General features: G+C 45.6%; 3 protein-coding genes across 7 annotated transcripts in view; 2 read left to right on the top strand and 1 right to left on the bottom strand.

The window, feature by feature from the left end:
* The first annotated feature begins 102 nt into the window (after window positions 1–102).
* Window positions 103–4,948, top strand: alg12 (ALG12 alpha-1,6-mannosyltransferase). Of its 2 annotated transcripts, none has more exons than XM_061806990.1 (9): window positions 103–281; window positions 770–902; window positions 978–1,151; window positions 2,300–2,494; window positions 3,066–3,170; window positions 3,272–3,494; window positions 3,574–3,743; window positions 4,562–4,637; window positions 4,711–4,948. In XM_061806990.1, exons 1-9 carry the CDS (start codon window positions 123–125, stop codon window positions 4,946–4,948), a joined length of 1,473 nt encoding a protein of 490 aa, XP_061662974.1. In that variant the 5' UTR covers window positions 103–122. The 2 variants fall into 2 exon arrangements, with proteins under 2 accessions (XP_061662974.1, XP_061662976.1); XM_061806992.1 differs by having other exon boundaries at window positions 4,542–4,637; window positions 4,711–4,849.
* The window catches only part of brd1a (bromodomain containing 1a), a 26,742-nt gene continuing 12,751 nt past the window's right edge, over window positions 4,832–18,822 (top strand). The window contains exons 1-2 of one of the 4 annotated variants that reach the window (XM_061806983.1): window positions 4,832–4,956; window positions 16,895–18,293. In XM_061806983.1, coding sequence (XP_061662967.1) covers window positions 16,912–18,293 — 1,382 coding nt within the window. In that variant the 5' untranslated portion in view covers window positions 4,832–4,956; window positions 16,895–16,911. The other 3 variants (XM_061806981.1, XM_061806980.1, XM_061806984.1) reach the window with 3 other exon arrangements.
* Window positions 6,125–13,782, bottom strand: zbed4 (zinc finger, BED-type containing 4). Its single transcript, XM_061806985.1, has 2 exons — window positions 13,647–13,782; window positions 6,125–11,193 (listed from the first exon to the last, which is right to left on the bottom strand). Exon 2 carries the CDS (start codon window positions 11,009–11,011, stop codon window positions 7,307–7,309), a length of 3,705 nt encoding a protein of 1,234 aa, XP_061662969.1. The 5' UTR covers window positions 11,012–11,193; window positions 13,647–13,782; the 3' UTR covers window positions 6,125–7,306.

The following is an 18,822-nucleotide window of genomic DNA, read 5'->3' as shown; positions in this document are numbered from 1 at the left end:
CATAATAATATTGTATTTGAAATAATAAAAATGAATAAAAAAAACAAATTTTCCAATACAAAAACAAGACGAACAAGTCAAATCCGGTCAACACCGGAAGTAGTAATCATCCTCCAGCTGTCATGGCTGAAGCAAATAATGTTTTTGCGTTTCCACTTCTACTTTTATTAACGTTTGTGGTTTTGTTGCACTTATTCATCTGTCCGTTCACCAAAGTCGAAGAAAGCTTCAATTTGCAAGCGGCCCACGACCTCCTGTATCACACATTTGCCTTTGACAAGGTAGGAAGCGGGAGGTAGTGGAGAGGAAGCTAAAAAGCTAGGCTAATAATTGGAATAATAAATATCACTCCACACGTTTTTATTCAATCATACGACGAGGACGTTATGTAACTGAAAAAAAGTCCTCTGAAATTATTTGAGAGACAGATGAATGTGAATGTGTCAGATGAATTCATTCAGTTGGTCATTCTCACCCAAAGTAATGTTTCTTAACATTTTGTAAACGTCTGCGTTAATTTGGTATTCTGTAGAAATTAGCCCGTGAAAAGCAGTTCGCAAGATATTTTGATTCGCTCACTTTGGAAAATGTGAATATTGTACTGGAAATGTGGGACTTTTTAAGGTGACATAATTTCCAGTTTGATTTTTTTTTTTTTATTTGTCATGTAAAATTAGGAATTGTGGGGACTAGGAAAATGTTTCAAAAAACGCCCAATGAATAATCTTTTTTTTTTTAAACTTATGCTGTCGTTTCTGATGTCTTCCAGTATGACCACCATGAGTTCCCTGGCGTGGTTCCACGAACCTTCATTGGTCCCCTGCTCATCTCCATCCTTTGCTCCCCTGTTGTGTTTTTGTCTTCTTTGCTGAATGCACCCAAGTTCTCCACACAGCTGATTGGCAAGTCACGGACCTCTCGCCCAGTTGTCGTGTGAACTCCGTGTCACAATCTTGTTTCTCGCCTGCTGTGTTCAGTCCGAGCCTCTCTCGGGCTTTGCGTGACCGCTGCGCTATGGCACATGCGGCGAGAGGTGCGGAGGCAGTTCGGCTCCACGGTGGCGCTCCTCTTCTGCCTGATGTGCGCATCTCAGTTTCACCTCATGTTCTACAGCACCCGGACGCTTCCGAATGTCTTTGCGCTCCCGATTGGTAAGACTTTTTCCTCTTTTTAAAACGGCAAAATATTTTAAAGGTACTGTTTCTCTAATTTGCGACGTTTCATTTCAGAAATAAAATACAGTGGTACCTCGGTTTTCGAACGTCTCTGTTTTTGTACAAATCGGTTTTCGAATGAAAATTTCGAGATGTTTTTCAAACGAAAATCGGTATTCGAACGCCCTGACCGGATGACCCACAACGATTTGTCATTGTACTTTCGAACGCACCCCCGAAAAAAAAAAACAGAAGCGACGCAACCAGTTGACCCACACACTCCTCTGCACGCGGACGTGACTTTTTTTTTTTTCTTCCAATTGAGCAATATTAACCCCCGATCATGGCTCCAAAGAAGGCAAGTGAAAATGCTGGTGCTGAAAAAAGGAAAGTGGTGCGTAAAACTGTTGTCTCCAAGAAGCATTTGATGGAGTTATTTCTTTGTTAAAAAGAGGTGAGTCACCCCCATCGAAGACATTTGAAACTGTTTTGCTTTGCTTTGCTTTTTTCTTTTGTTCCATTACCCCTACCTCTAGTTGCAAGTTAAATTTTTTTGTACGTTACGTCCTTTCTGTGAAAATAAAAAGTTTTTTCCCCCTCATTATTGCTTGTTTAAAGTTCTTCTGCACTTTTGTTTATAAATAAAAAAGATTTTCAAGGCATGGGGCCGAGTGGCTACAGATATGGCAATGCACTCCTAGCCTAGCGTACTCTACTAGTAAAGCATACATTTTAAGCAAAAAATATATTTGTTAAATGATTTAATAATATAAAGTATTTGAACTATACATGCATTTCTACTCTGCAGTGAATTTTCAGTAAAAGCTAAAAAAAAAATGCTTTTAAAAAGCTATTCTTTTAGGCTTGGAACGTATTATTTCATTTTCCATTCATTGTAATGGAAAAACTTGCTTTGGATTTCGAACGTTTCGGATTTCAACCGGCCTTCTGGAACGGATTGTGTTCGAGAACTAAGGCACCACTGTATTGCTTTTGTCAAAGAATGTTGCAAGATCTCACATAACTAATGTTTTGCTTTGTCACTCATAACACCAATTTGAGAAATAGACTGTGATTGATTTTGGGTTGTGATCGATTTAATTGACTAATTTCTTTAAAAATACACTCCTCATTTTGCCTCTCAGTCCTTGTTGCATTCACCTCTTGGATGTCCGACAAACACGGTCGCTTCATCAGCCTCTCCGCCTTCGCCATCATTGTGTTCCGATCGGAGCTCTGCATCTTTCTGGGTCTCATGTTGGCAATCTCGCTGTTGAGCAGAAAGGTTGGCCTACTGGAACTTCTTTCCTACGCGATTCCCGCTGGATTGCTCTCACTGGGTAAGTGAGACACTCGCAATATATACAGTGAAGAAAAGTATTTGAACACCCTGCTATGTTGCAAGTTCTCCCACATAGAAATCATGGAAGGGTCTGAAATTTTCATCGTAGGTGCGTGTCTACTGTGAAAAAGATCATCTAAAAAGAAAAATGCAGAAATCACAATGTATGATTTTTTTTTTTTTTTTTTTTTTTTTAAGGGTTTATTTATGTGATACAGCTGCAAATAAGCATTTGAACACCTGAGAAAACCAATGTTAATATTTGGTACAGTAGCCTTTGTTTGCAATTACAGAGGTCAAATGTTTCCTGTAGTTGTTCACCAGGAGGGATTTTGGCTTACTCCTCCACACAGATCTTCTCTAGATCAGACAGGTTTCTGGGCTGTCGCTGAGAAACACGGATTTTCAGATCCTTCCAAAGATTTTCTATTGGGTTTAGGTCTGGAGACTGGCGAGGCCACGCCAAAACCTTTATATGCTTCTTATGGAGCACAGAAATACTTATTTTCTTCACTGTATTTAGTTTGCCATATTTGGAGCAAGGTGATGATTTTCGCACGTTTTTCCAGCTCTGACTGTGGTGATTGACAGTTTCTTTTGGAGAAGACCTTTGTGGCCAGAAGGTCAGGTCCTATGGTACAATACTATTCTCAACAAAAGTTCCAACTGGGGAATATCCTTTTTAATATCGAGGACAACGGCTATCAAAAATGCAGTGGACATTTTTTTTTAATTTTAAATTTCCATACAGTGTTTCCTTGACTCCTCTGTCAGACCTCACCCTTTCTCTGGTACTTTTACTCTGCTTTGCCCCGCGGCCTCGGCTGCACGCTGCCGTTGGTCCCCGCGGGGCTCCTTGACCGGCGGATGAGGCTCCGGCTCTTGCCTGCCGTCGCCTTCATCCTCGTCTACTCGCTGCTGCCACACAAAGAGCTGCGCTTCATCATCTACACTTTCCCCGTCTTCACTCTAGTGGCTGCTCGAGGCTGCTCGTTTATGTCCGCGCACACCAACAACATGGAATCTTAATGTGGGGGGGGGATATACCACAACATAATATTGCTTTTTGTCTTTTAGTTTGAGCAACTACCATAAATCTTGGATGTACAAACTGGGTTCGGCCACTGTGGTGGGCCAGCTGTTGATGAACGGGGCCTACTCTGGCGTTTGCCTCTACGTTTCCCATCACAACTACCCAGGAGGCCGAGGGATGCAGGAACTCCACAGGCTGTTGCCAGCCACGGCAGGTACGAATTGTGTGCAAAGTTTTGTGCTTAAGCACCAGATTTGATTTTAAAAGACAGACGGGCCACATTCACATTATAACAGTGTTTAAAAAAACAAAAATGCATTATCTATAATCTATTTTGAGAATCTCATTTAACATTTTTTTTTACATACCAGTAAAAATTAGAGACAGGGCAGCAAAGATAAAAATCACTGAGATGCGGCAGTAACAGCAGCAACACGCTAGTGCAGTGATAACAGGGCCGGTAAAAAAAAAAAAGAAACATCATACCGGTAAAAGTCCCTTCCTCGGCACATATATTCAACCGGTCGCACTCTTACCTTTTCCGCTCGAGTGCACCCTTGTGGCCGTTAGAAAAAATGCACAAATTAGCTGCATCACCGCAATAAGCCGCAGGGTTGAAAGCGTGTGAAAAAAAAAAAAACTTGGAAGCCGGAAATTACAGTATATATTATTTTAAATCAATGATTTGGAATAAGAGGAATTTTTCAATATATATTTTCTGAACCAATTTTAGAAAACTGCAAAAAATCTTCCAGAATTTGACAAATTGCTCTTGTAAACTCTATGCAATACTGTAGATGTGTGTGAATGCCATTTTCTTAGTGTAGTCTATTCAGGTGTATTTTTTTTTTTCAACACATTTGGAATGGACCTTAAATTATCTCCACCATTCAATGACAGAAAATGTAAACACTTAATGGGCCCGATTAAAGAAAGGAGCGGGCCGAACATCGCTTCATCCCGCTTGGCATGGTACTGACGGATAATAAATGGATTGTTTTGCAACACATAGAATGCATGTCATCTCCTCAGACGTCTTTGTTCACATTGACACCTACGCTGCTGAAACAGGAGTGACACGCTTCTTGGAGCAGCATCAACACTGGAGGTGAGTGTATTGTTCATATTTTCAAGCCCAAAAGGTGTGATACATTTGTTGTTTGACCCCTTTTGCTCAATAGATATGACAAACGTGAGGATTTGCACCCGACAAGCCCTGACGTGAAAATGTTCTCGCACCTCCTGATGGAGGCCAACGCCACCAAGATGGCGCTCCTCCAGGACAGCCACCGGCCTCTGGTGTTCATACAAGGCTATGACGGCGTCACGTACCGCTCGTTTCGCTTCCCTCCTTTTAGCGTGACATTGGCGAGAAAAACTGTACTGATGCAGAGGACCACGTTCAAGGGGTCTCCTTAAGGACTCAGGTGACCAGCAATCACACTTATTTCCCAAGTCTTTACTTTAAAAGGTCAAGTGTTGTCGCGATAAACATTCAAAAATAGATGTTATAATGAAAAATACATATAACATTATTCTCGTCAATGTCTCTACGAAAAAATAAATATGAGTAGAGAGCGTGGAACAACGAGCTACGTTCCCGTAGGCAAAACTAGTATAAACAGACGAGCCAGCCTGAGTGCGCTCTTGCCGACAACGTCACTTCCTGCTTCTTCTTGAAAAAAATCCCTCGAGAGGATTTTCATGGCGGGAGTTACAAAAAAGACATATACGTCAAAATCATGTTTTGTGGCGAAAAAAACCGCACGGGTCCATGTCAGCTGCCGTTTTTTTTCATTAATAACATACTAAAAATCATCCATTTCATGACACTTGACCTTTAAAGAAATATTTGTGAATCCGAAACTAGCAAACTTGCTAGCATGAGGTGTTAAGTGAATGTGGATCGAGTATTTGTATTTTCTAAAAAAAAAACATAAAATATTCATAAAGATACTATCTTATTCATTCTCTTCTTTACTTTTGGACATGCATATTTTATCAGGGATGAGAATGACCAGAAAATGTCTGGCTTTTGGGCATGAATCTTTTTTTATAAAACACACTGTTGAATTGTGACCTCTGGTTACTTCTAACAGTGTAAATACAGGGCAATCAGAATATTTTGAAAACTTAAAATATGACTCCAAACAAAATAATTTTGCCAAACTTAGGACATAAAAATGTAGACTGAGTGAAATGTATATCAAATAGGCGACTGCACTTACAAGTATACAAATTGTTTATATAGATATATATATTTCAATTTATGAGAGAGACAGAGAGATATCATGAAATATAAAAGTGAACGATGAAATGCACGAGAGTGCACAGCACTTTGCCGGGAACGTCCACTTTTTCCATGTGTTCAGTTAGACATGTCGATACCGTTTTCGTTCCTATCTGCACGGTTACATTTTTTTTTTCAAGCCATGCTTATCTGAAACACTTATTTTACCCCGGGGTTTTTATCAATTTCTCTGGCACGATCATCTTTTCGCTCAAATACTTTCGCCATACTTGCAACCGTGCAGACAGCTCGATAACATATGAGTACGTGTGTCTATAAGTTATATCTATGCTGTAGTAAACAGAATTGCTTCTCTATGAAATGTTAACGTCAGAGTGGAAATACCGCCAAAATGCTGCCAGAAATCAGAATGTTGTCGTTATTACAAACACCAAATTTAATGCAAACAGATAGCAATGCCGTTTTCCGCTATCACAGCTTTGACTAATTTCACGACAAGCGTTGCCGAAGACGCTGGCGGCCGGTCTTGATCACAGCCCCCCACCCCAAATTTTGTCATCAAATCTACACGTTACACAACAATTACATTCTCATCTGAAAAAACTTGGAATTCCGCGGAAAATTCTGTGTTTTATAGGGGGGGGGAATACAGCCTGAACTGAATTGCACCACAACCTTAAAACCGGTTCACGAAAATAAAAAAACAAATACGCTCGCGTAGAATGAGGGAAACCTTTATTTACAAAGAACCGCAACATTTGCGTCGTTCCAGTTTCAATTCATAAACAATTATCAAATCAAGTTCTGAATTTCTTATAAAATGAACAGTACATTTCTTTCCTTGAAACCCATAAATTAATCCCCTCAACATAAAACCCAAATTGTGCTTATTACGAGACAAATTGTATATTCCAAACCTCTTAATTCTTGAAAATACAGCATTATCTTAAAAGTCTTATTAAAACAATTCAAGTACAAACATGTCAAATCTCTAAATGACAGTACCATGAGCCACAATTACACAACGGAAATTAAATAACATTAACTTAAAAACTTTTTCAGTCACAGCATTTCTTTTTGGGCCTTGTTTTCGCCGAGAAAACTCTGCATCAGTATTCGAGGAATATTCCGAGGCAAACCCGAAGCGGATTTGCGCAGATTCACACGATGATATTTACAAAATTTTGACCTGAAGTTCATTTGGATAAGGCACAAGGAGAGAGTCGCGAGAAGAAAAAAAAAATGAAACACTTAATAAGCAAACAAAACGCACAACCCCCTACAAGCTATAAAAAACCCCTCCCTCCCTGATGCACCTCTCACTGAGACTTTTCATGAAAACTTCGTGTCTGAACAGTAGTACACACAATACAATAACCCCCCCCCCAATAAACCTGGCTGCAGCATTGAAATAAACCCAGTGTTTAAATGATACTGTACATCAAAACAATAGAACACCTCGATTCACAGCTACTGTATGTCTCTTGGTCCTTATTTAATAAAGGGCTTTTCAAGTTAATGCTTCATCAATATTGAAAAAAAATGAGCGGGAGGTTGACCTTGAGGAAGAGCAGACCCTCCATGTTTTCCAGCGAAGGCCTGGGATGGTTCAGGGCACAGTTGACGCTGGCCGTGCTGAACAGTGCGTCGGCCGGGACGGCGCTGGGGGGGCAGCCCACGTAACGGGCGGCTACTTTGGCGAGCTCGGGCCACAGGAACTTTTTCAGGTTCCAGTAGTCGAGCGGGTCACAGCTTTGATCAAGTATGTCCTCCTCCAGGTACTCCAGCACTGCCAGCTCGGAGGACTTTGGTTTTTCTTCGTGTTTCACTTTTTGCCTCAAGTCTGCCATCAGAGACCAGATGTTGTCCTGGTGGGGGGTGACGCCGTCCGACACTGAGGCCTCGTTACAACCGTTGGGCAGTGAAGAGGTAGCAGAGAACAGGTCCAGCTCCTGAATCAGGTCTTGCTTACATCGTTCCGCCTCTTCCTCAGTGAATAACGAAGTCTTGTATCGCGGGTCCAGCATGGTCGCCCAGGTGAAGCGCGGGTCGTTCAGAGTGGCCGACATCCTGCTCACCATGGCTTCTTTGAGAGATTTGAGCATGTTGTCTATGCCCACGGTCTCGTCGAATAGCAGGTCAATCTTCCGATTCAGGATGTGAATGAGCGGTATCACTTGTCCCAGAGTGGCAGTGCGATTGCGGATTTCCCGGTAGGCGACCTCGAAAGGTTTCAGCGCGTTGCAGACTGACTGCATCACCTCCCACTGGTCGCAGCTGATAATTTCCCTGAAATTGCACTCAATCGACATCTCGTCGATGGCTTTCTTTTGTTCCACCAGCCGCTCCAGCATGATGAAGGAAGTCCTCCATTTCGAGGGGATGTCCTGAATGAGTTGGTTCTCTGGTAACTGGTGGTCCCTCTGGAGCTCGACCAGCTTCTCCTTAGCCTTGGCCGAGCGGTGCACACGTTCGCAGATCTTCCGCGCGATACTCAGAAGGTTTTGAACCATCCTCTGGCTCTTTATGGCTTCGCTAACAATGAGGTCAATGGTGTGGCCAAAACACTGCACAGTGACGTGGCCGTGGTCCTCCAGATTGTTTCTTATGTTGGCGTTATCGGTTACGGTGAAACCCTTCTTCAGACCCGGTGACGTGATCCAAGAATCCCACAGATACTCGAGCTGCTTGGGGATGTCGTGCATATCTCGATCACAGTCTATTTGGGACACGCTGAGAAGAGCTGAGCAGTGAAAATCCTGGCCTTGGGGTCTGACGCTCGATTCGTACGTCGCCCAGTGGGCAGTTAGGGTCAAGTATTCTTTTGTCTGACTGCTGACCCAAATGCTCGTTGTGAAATGGACGACTCCACCCTCGGCCTCTTTCAGATGTGTCAGCACAACGTCCCTCACTTTTTCATACATCTCTGGAATTGCAGTGCTGGTAAAGTAAGAGGAGGGCGGCAGACAATACTGTGGCTGGAAGTACTCGAGAAGTCTGCTCAGTCCAGCGTTCTCCACCATAGCTGATGGCTGAAGATCCAGTGCAAGCATTTCAGCAATAAGTTTGGTAATTTTTTGGGCAACCGGGTGGTGCTCGTCAAACCTCCCGTGGTTCTGCTCCGTTTTGTAAACCGACATATCCTCGAGCTCTTGTTTGACCTGAATTCCGGCAGACGGCGCTTCACCTGAGATAGCATTGTTGCTTTCAAGAAAATGTCCATGGAACCTTTGCATGTGCCTGAAGAGGCAGCTCGTGCCGAGGTTAGTAGTCTTTTTGCCTCTGCTAATAGTGCGGCTACAGTGCAAACAGACCACCTTGGTGGGGTCAGCGGGGGAAATAGAAAAATGGTTCCACAGTTTGGATGTCTTCTTACTGAAAACGGTTTGTGGCTTTTTCTTGCTGGCGCGGCTTTCAGTTTCTTTGGCTGAAACTGCATCTGTTGTGATGTAGGGTTGGGGGGAGGGCTCCTTGTCATCTGCAGCTTTTTGGTTTTGGAGGACGTCTGGGTGGCGCCTCATGAGGTGCCTCATTAGACAGCTTGTACCAAAGTCCCCCCGTTTCCCCCGGCTAATGACGCACGGACAGTACCGGCACAGTGCTTTTAACTGGTCAACCGGTGACACGATGAAATGTTGCCACACTTCCGATTTCACCCGTTTCATGATTTTCTTGTTTTGCTCGAAAATAGCATGATTCTGGTTGTGGCCGGGAACCTCGCCGAGATCACGTGGTGAGAAAGTCGACGGCGTGTCCTGCCCCTGGAGCGAGGACTCCGGTTCAGTCAGTAGCATCGCCTCATCAGATTCCTCTTTGATATCCATGTTTTCCTCCGTAGTCTGCGGTAGCTCATCTAAAATGGTTTCTGGTGAAGATGGTAGAAGAGGTGATTCTTTTTTTATGTCCAGAGGGTCATGTAGCAGCGTGCGTGACAACAGCGACGGCGGGTTGGAGTAGGGCGGAGGAATGTGATTGCCCAGTCCGTTTTCCTCAATGACGACTTCTTTGTGGGCCCGCCACATATGACGAATGAGACAGCTCGTTCCGAGATCTTTCCCGTTCTTGCCCCTGCTGAATTCATTCATGCAGTGGATGCACACCGCTTTGGAACTGTCCACGGGTGAAAGGTAGAAGTGTTTCCACACGGCTGATCTCCGACGGGAACTCGAGCTTTTCGGGTTGCTGGGAAGGCGCTCGTGACCTCCGTCAGATATCTCGTCGAGGTTGTTTTCACCGGAATGTGAAGATTCAAGGGTACTGTAGATAGCGTCCATGTTGGCAAACGGTTCAAGTTTTGGTTCTACTTTGGATAACACTTCTTTGGAGGACAAATCTGAATTTTCAGCCGAGGACGTGGACGGCGAAGTGTTTTTTGACCCACAGTACGTCAAACTGTTCATGTCTCCGTTTTTTGGCGAGTTTGGGGAAGAAGGGATCAAGGAGGAGGCCGAAGTACTCAGATTAGGCGTCGGTGCGTCTGCTCCCTCCTGGAAAAGCATCGTCGGGTGAGCCCTTCGTACGTGCCTCATCAAACAACTTGTACTGAGGTCTTTTTCATTCTTGCCCCGACTAAATTCTTTCATGCAATATAAACAGATTGCTTTGGTATTGTCCCTGGGCGATATACAAAAATGATTCCACGCGGGAGATTTTTTCCGCGGGTTGCTTTGACTTCTCATCGATGCCAAAAGGCTCTGGGTGACAGCATCCATGGCAACGTCGTAAAGAGTGCTCGTATAGCCGCTTAGTAAATTATTATAGTCGTCCCCGTCTCGCGTCAAAAAGGGGCCAAATGAGCTACCGAATGCCAGTCTTTCAAAATCTTGTGTTTCATCCTCTAAATCGTTTGTATCTCGACTTTCGTCTTTGATATGTGGCGCGGGCTCGTTCTCGTATTTTTCACTGTCCGCGTTTTCGTCCGGATGGATGCCGAGCCATTTGCTTGAAAGAGATGGAAAGGCCGGATCCGTTTCTTTTTTTGTGTCAGACGCCGACTGTTTGTCACCCTGAGAAGAAAGATGGCTTGAGCAGAAAAGATCTTTATCCAGTGTTTTTGACAAACGCGATGAATTTGCATCAGTTGTCTCGCGTGGCTTCATGCTGTAGGATTTAAAGACGTATCCATCCTGCCCCTCGATTTTCAGGCAGGTCCCTTTTGCCTCCCGTTTTTTTTCCAAGGAGCTGCTGAGTGAATCCTCGCCCACGGGAGACATCGCTTCCTTCCTCTCCATGGCAGCAGCCCAAAGATTTCCGTCTCGTTCGTCAGGTCTGCCTTGTCAAATGGGATTAGTTCAGGTCATTGGCTGGGCGGCTCTCGTGCAGGTGTTATGTTTGTGTGGCTGTTCGGGTCACGGGATGCCAGCTTGTCCTTCTCCATTTATGACCCAAATAGTTCCACCACTCCTCACACAACCTAGACAGAGTGAAACAAGGTCAGAGTCCAGTCACTTCTCAGATATGACAACGGGCAATACACGCTTGGATGTCAGCCCTGCGAGGAATATGATTTGTCTACATATCCCATTTGCAAATTATACACTCAAGTGAGCACCGTTTCTAATTTTGGGTGAAGAGAACTATCATGGAGACCAAATCATTTCAGATTTTACACTCTTATATGGAGAGCTGTCTGAGAGACACTAGTTCACTTCCTGTGCTCTTGCGCAACCCTTAACTGCATGATGTGCAATGGTTTTCAGTATTGTGTAAGAAGCAAAGGCCGTGCCTCTGTCTTGTCAATTTCCAATGCAATTTATCCTCACTAGGGTTGTGGGTGATCTTAAAGGGGAAATCCAGTGGTTTGCATTAACAATGTATCAAATAGGTCATGTAATATGTACTCTATTTTGACAATGTGATGTTAAATCTTTTTTCATTTAATAGTGTTTAGAGAAGATTTTTTAATCGACAATTTCGAATTTTAAGGGGCGCTGCCATTTTCGCGAGTCACATGAACGACGCGGGCAGATGTGACATGTTGTGCGCCGTTCCAAACGCTCGATTACATGGAACACCATTTATTCCCAGCGCTGAGTTCTCAGATTTATCCTCATCTGATGAAGAAAAAGCAGTAGCGGTTGATCATGAGGCCGTTAGCTTGCTCCCTGAAGCTCTGTTAACGGCCTCCCCGGCCGCCGAAGCTCAGCTCATCAGATTCCTGCGTCATTCCCGTCTGAAGAACCATGCACGGCTGCTGGCCCGGAGCTCCGGGGGCCTTTGTTTACGCACTTATGTCACACGTAGGCCTCCGAGTAGTCAGACTCTGCGTCATTCTGCCCGAAGAACCATGCGAATATTCAACATTTACAGCCACAGGTTCATATCTGTATGGAAGTATTCCTCCGTCTTCCCGATTGACCGATACTGCTATTTCTTCATCAGATGAGGATAAATCTGAGAACTCAGCGCTGGGAATAAATGGTGTTCCATGTAATCGAGCGTTTGGAACGGCACATGTCACATCTGCCCGCGTCGTTCATGTGACTCGCGAAAATGGCAGCGCCCCTGAGAATTCATAATTGTTGATTAAAAAAAAAAAAAAAAATCTCAGAACACAATTAAATGAGAGGATTTAACATCACATTGTCAAGACAGAGTACATATTACATGACCTATTGGATACATTGTTCATGCAAACCACTGGAGTTCCCCTTTAAACATCCCAGCACACTTTGGGTATGAGGCAGGGGGGAGCGTACACCTTGAACTGGTCGCCAGTCAGTGGCAGGGCACATTCCAGAAACACAACCATTTGCGCGCGCACACACACACACACACACACACACGTCAGTCTTCAATGAACCTCACATTTTGAATGTAGGAAGAAGCTGGAGAATCTAAAACAACAAAACAGGAAAGTACGAGGAGATGACATGCAAATGCTGAGATTTGAACGTCACCCCTTCGAAACTGCAAGACAGCCGTGCTATCCACTTTGTCCATCGTATTTCTGTCGAGAACTAAATGCCATTCGCATCCATGCAAATAAAACTTCAACTCTTGTTCCAAAATAATTTAGAAAGTACAACATTATGAAAATATGAGCTATATTTGAGTACATTAAGATATATTAAAAAAAAGAATGAGAATGGAAAAGTACAGTTTTACACTGGCCTGAGTACGCATGTATTAGACTGTTAAAACTAGGGTCATTTGTAATTAACCCTAACATAGGCCTTTTACACAAACTATTAGTTTTGTAGAAGTGACCAATATGATATTTTTCATTAAATCATTGCTCATCAAAAGGCCGTCGTATTTCAATCGTCATCACAGAGAAAACGAGAAGGCATTTCGCCAACGTTAACTGACAGCAAACCTTTTCCGGGTTTGGCTAAAGTGCTAGTCCGGAAGGACAACAGCAGTAGAGCAACCACAAGATAATTTTCACAACTTAAACCATCTTTACTTCGAATTATAAACGAGAAGGGCACTCCACAGTGCACAAAACACGAACGAGGCACAAGTCAAAACGCGTTAATAATAAACACGTAGTTAGGACACACCATCAGTAAACATGGTAGCTATTCTTGTGCTAACTAGGTTAGCCTCGAGGCTAATGCACTCACCAAAACAAACAGTCGCGTATAACACTGTTATGACCTGGTTGTGCCACACAAATATGCTGCAGTGTGACCTCGATGAGGTTTTTAGGGGGTCCATATTTGAAAACCGACTAGTTACTGTGTGCACACGCAACCGGCTAGGCCACACACAGGGCAAACCAGCTAAACCTGGCGAGGTAGAACCCAGTCGAACCCAACCCAAATGGGACTCTGTTCTCACCAGTGACGGACCCGGTCCGGCATTAAAAAAACAAACAAAACCGGCACCTACGCCCGGTTCCGTCACGGGCCGTTGACTTACCGTAAAGTGTCGCCACGGCGTTTCTGCCCATGAACGGTTAATTGTGCCACATTTGATTGATCCGGACTGGGGGCTTCACTTTGTTGCTTTTGTCTGCACGTTCGGCCGAAGCAGCTCCACACAGCGTCGGACGGAAGGAACAGGTTTTAATGATGTCACCGGGGCGCTTTCGGAACGGCTTGGGAGGGGGTGGCGGAGGATGGACATTCATTTGCGCGACACCACTTTGATGTTCGTCCAAGGAGCGCTTGCAGTCGTTCCTCCGCGACTTTAACTGACTGCAGATCTTTAATGTGGGACATGACAATGCAGACCGTTGACGTCAGTTTAAAGACCTGCAAGAGGTTGGCGCTCGTTCGGTCCAACGTGTGCTGCGTTCATGGTCGTTCAAAGTGCATTCGCGATCCACGTTTCAGGGCAAGATTCTGTGCGAAAGATGGATGTCGAACGCCCGTTTCTGTTTCTCATGAGGTTGCAAATGCAAATTGGTTACCAGTGTGTGGGAGCTGAATTTGTGAATAAATAAAAACGTCTGTGTGTCAGCTATGTCATATTTTCCACCAGGGGTGGAGAGGGGGGGGGAGAAGGCTACATCAAATGACCCAGCACATGGTGGGACGTAAACCCCTCCCCGGCCGCTCGCCTTTGGTACCAGTCTTCCGTGCTTTGTTTTCGGCCATAGCTTTGTCTATGTGTGAATGGAGCCTCGTCAAATGATTGCGTGACAGATGGGGCTTTTGTGTGAAATACGACTCGCGGCCAACATGACCTCCAGCGTCACGCGTCGAGTGGTGCGTGCGGTGGGAGTTGTCTGGTGAAAATGCATTGTTGTGTTTGGGGGGGGTGGAAGAGCCGTCCGGGCTGCTGCTGCCGACGCCACCGCCGCCGCAGTCGTTCTTGCTTTTCACTCGTCCGAGCGATTCGGGCGATTATGACTAGCCCTTTCTGCACAAATACTACCCCCGGGACGCGAACAAGACACCAAGCATCTTTATGTTCGTGTTAACAATCGAGTTCAGTCGCCCTCTTTTGGATGCGAACTCGGCGTACGGGAAGGGAGCCACTTAGCAGGCCCTTTCGCCATTGCTCTGTAAGGCTGCTGTCGAGTTAACTCTATCAACCTACAGGTATGTGCTTTATACTTTCTATGCAACGTAACACGCGTAAGCATAGCAAAAGTCTGCAAGTTGAATTTCACATTGTATCCGAATAGCTCGTATTGAGTTGGACGCTGTTTTCCGGGGGGCTGTCGCTCTTCATGCTAGTTAGCCAACTAGGTGGCTAATGTTATTGTTAACCACTCAGCTACATTAGAATCGCTAATAAACAACAGCACTGTAAGAGGCTCGTTTTCCGTGTCAAACTTGGGCGAGTGCTAACTTTCGCTGGCCCATTCAATGACCAACAGTGTCTGCCTCACTGCGGTTAAACGCCCCAAAGCACTCAACCAACTGCGACTTGGCAAACTTTTCTTGCTGTTCTGCACTGAAAAGACGGGCTCGACTGCAGTCTTTTCTCAACCATATGAGCCAAAGTCAGAAATTTTACACAACTAATATCACGGGATGGCATCAAACTGTCACATAAAAGTTTGTCTGTAATTCATGATGATCTATACTCAATTTACTCTTCCTCTTTTCCTTTCTGCTTGTCCCGTTCGGGGTTGCCACAGCGAGTCATCTTTTTCCATTTAAGTCTTATCTCCTGCATTTTCCTCTCTAACCCCAACTGCCCTCACGTCTTCCCTCACAACATCCATCAACCTTTTCTTTTGTCATCCTCTCCTCTTTTGCCTGGCAGCTCCATCCTCAGCAGCCTCCAACCAAAAAAAAAAACAACTCACTCTCTCGCCTCGGGACATGTCCAAACCGTGGAAGTCTGCTCTCTCTGATCTTGTCTCCAAAACATCCAACTGTGACTGTCTCTCTAATGAGCTCATTTCTAATCCTATCCAACCTGTTGACTCCAAGCGAGAACCTCAGCATCTTCATTTCTGCCACCTCCAGTTCTGCTTCCTGTTTCCTCTTCAGTACCACCCTCTCAAATCCGTACATCACCACTGTTTTATGAACTTTGCCCTTCGTCCTAGCGGAGACTCTTCTGTCACATAGAACACCAGACACCTTCCGCCGACTGTTCCACCCCACTTGTACCCGTTTCTTCCCTTCCTTATCACACTCACCATTGCTCTGTATTGTTGACCCCAAGTATTTGAAGTTATCCACCCTCGCTCTCTCTTCTCCCTGTAACTTCACTTTTCCCCCTCCTCCTCTCACATTCACGCACATATATTCCGTTTCACTTCGGCTAATCTTCATTCCTCTCCTCTCCAGTTTACGCAATTTACTCACACATTCGTGTGAAATCCGGGTTTGTTTATTTACGCGGTACACAACAGTTTTCTGTTGTATGACAGAGACAGTTGGTGCCTTCTGTCACCTAGTGGAAGAGCATTTAATCGTTTTGCTTGTCACCATAGGTTGCTGGCATAGATTAGTGATTCTCACATTCGGGTGAAGTAGCAAATCAATGGTGCTCCAGCCCATGATCCAGTTTCACTATTAGTTTGACAGACACACATGCATTGTGTGTGTATATATATATGTTAGCTGCTTATCCTTACAATGGTCACAGGAGAATCTATCCCAGCTATCATCGGGCAGGAGGAGGGGTACATCCTGAACTGGTTGCCATCCGATCGCAGGGCACACAGAGACAAACAGTCACACTCACAATCACACCTAGGGGCAATTTGGGATGTGGGAGGAAAGTTCCCCAGAGAAAACCCACTCAGGCACGGCGAGAACATGCAAATCCCACGCAGGCGGGGCCCGGATTTGAACCCCCCGTGCTCAGAAGTGTCAGGCCAACACTCTAATCAGTTGGGCCACCGTGCCGCACGTCGATGTGAGCTCCAATAAAACTGTTTCCACTTGTTGCCATTCATGGAAAAACCGTCATGGCTTCAAGTTGATAAGCTTTGTGTTCAATTAAACACCCATATTTCACACAGAAGATACATTTATTTGTAACATTAATATACACACATACACACACCCCTATTGGTCTTAGTTTTAGTTCTCAGTGGGGTACTGAGATTTAAACGATTCCCTGGGTCTCTTTAGAGGTGCTATATGAATCCAGACTATTACCACTGCTGTCATTAAATGCTTATAATTACTGATTTCGATGAATCGTCGCTGGTAAACGCCACAGAGACACATCAACACCTGTGTTCTTCTCTCCAGAAACTCGGAGCAGTGAGATGAAGAAGAAAGCCCGGAACCACCGAGTTTCGGCGCCGCAGAGGCCTCCGTCGCCCATCAAGCCGTCGCCCAACAAGCAGATCCTGACGTACGCTCAGGCGCAGCGCATGGTGGAGTTCGAGCTGGACGGCCGCATCCATCGGCTCAGCGTCTTTGACCGGCTCGACGTGATCTCTGACGGCGACCCCGTGTTGTGGGAGATGGTGGAGTGTGCCAAAAACAAGGAGAACGCCGATAAACCCCAGCAGCAGGTTCTGCTGCGGTCGGTCCGATTGAAAAACAATCGGGACAAGAGAAAAGCCGCACTCGGCGTCACTGCTCAGAAAGGAGGCAGCGGGCATCCTGTCAGTGTTCATCCCGGTCCAAAACTCCCAGAGCCTAAATTTCGGACTGTAGAATACAACTTGCCGGCAGTTCCTAAACGCCACACCGCTTATTATAAATACGAAGAGAAGACCGAAGAAGAGCTCGATGAGGAAACGGAGTACGACATGGACGAGGAAGACTACGCCTGGCTTGATTTGGTCAATGAAAAGCGGCGAAGTGAGGGCGCCAGCCAGGTCTCTTTCAACGTCTTTGAGTTCCTGATTGACCGCTTCGAGAAGGAGTTGTACTTGGAGGGGTTGGACCAAGGCAGCGAGAAGCAAGCGTCCGTCGACGACGACACGGTCTGCGCCATCTGCATGGACGGCGAATGTCACAACGGCAACGCCATCCTCCTCTGCGACGCGTGCAACGTGGCCGTGCACCAGGAGTGTTACGGCGTCCCTTACGTCCCCGAGGGCCAGTGGCTTTGCCGCCACTGCCTGCAGTCGCCGACGCGGCCCGCCGACTGCGTCCTCTGCCCCAGCAAGGGCGGCGCGGTGAAAAAGACGGACGACGACCGCTGGGGCCACGTGGTGTGCGCCCTGTGGGTCCCCGAGGTGGGCTTCTCCAACACGACCTTCATCGAGCCCATCGACGGCGTCCGGCACATCCCGCCGGCCCGCTGGAAGCTCACCTGCTACCTGTGCAAAGAAAAGGGCGTCGGGGCGTGCATCCAGTGCCACAAAGCCAACTGCTACACCGCCTTCCACGTCAGCTGCGCCCAAAAAGCGGGCCTCTTCATGAAGATCGAGCCCGTCAAGGACCTGACCGAGTCGGGCGAGCCCACCTTCTCGATGAAGAAGACCGCCTACTGTGGCGCGCACACGCCCAACGGCTGCGTCAGGAGGAAACTTACGATCTACGACGAGGTCAAACCCAAGAATGGCCTGTGTGGTAAAGTTCGAAGAGCTGCTCACTGCAAGGGGAAACAAAAGAAGAAGACGAAGAAACCTGAGCCTGATGATGAAAGTGAAGTGGCAACTCCCGCCGTTGTGCCTACGTTCCCCGATCATAGGTACAACTCATATTTTTATATCTTTGGCATCAGCACAAAAAACAGCCATTGGGCAAGTTATTCCAGTTAATTGTTAGAATGACTATTATAATTAATGTCCGGTGCAGAGTGGCACACGGCAATTCCGATTTGACCCCTTAACATTTTTTTTTTTCAGAATGAAAAGTATATAAAATGATATTTACGTATTTTTATAGTACTTAATCTGGTCAACTTTTGCCCTCCATTAATTTTCTCACCGTTGCGAATTGAAGTAAGTCACCAAGCAAATGTGCCAAAGTAAATGACGGGATGGACTATCCATCTATCCATCCATTTTCTTTGCCGCTTATCCTCATGAGGGTTGCGGGAAGTGCTGGAGCCTATCCCAGCTGTCAACAGGCAGGAGGCGGGGTACACTGTGAACTGCTCGCCAGCCAATCACAGGGCACATAGAAACAAACAATTGCACTTGCAATCACACCTAGGGGCAATTTCATCCATTCCATTTTCTTCACTGCTTATCCTCACGAGGGTCACGGAAAGTGCT

The sequence above is a fragment of the Syngnathoides biaculeatus genome, chromosome 20 (assembly GCF_019802595.1).
Source record: "Syngnathoides biaculeatus isolate LvHL_M chromosome 20, ASM1980259v1, whole genome shotgun sequence".
Lineage (NCBI taxonomy): Eukaryota > Metazoa > Chordata > Actinopteri > Syngnathiformes > Syngnathidae > Syngnathoides > Syngnathoides biaculeatus.
Note: the sequence above shows the minus strand (reverse complement) of the source record. Positions and strands in the feature narration are given on the sequence as shown.

Coding starts and splice junctions, on each gene's coding strand:
- alg12 (XM_061806990.1), top strand. CDS start 123: ATGGCTGAAGCAAATAATGTTTTTGCGTTTCCACTTCTACTTTTATTA. Junction 2,495..3,065: donor CGCTGGATTGCTCTCACTGG/GTAAGTGAGACA, acceptor ACGTTTTTCCAG/CTCTGACTGTGGTGATTGAC. Junction 3,744..4,561: donor GCTGTTGCCAGCCACGGCAG/GTACGAATTGTG, acceptor TCATCTCCTCAG/ACGTCTTTGTTCACATTGAC.
- zbed4 (XM_061806985.1), bottom strand. CDS start 11,011: ATGGAGAGGAAGGAAGCGATGTCTCCCGTGGGCGAGGATTCACTCAGC.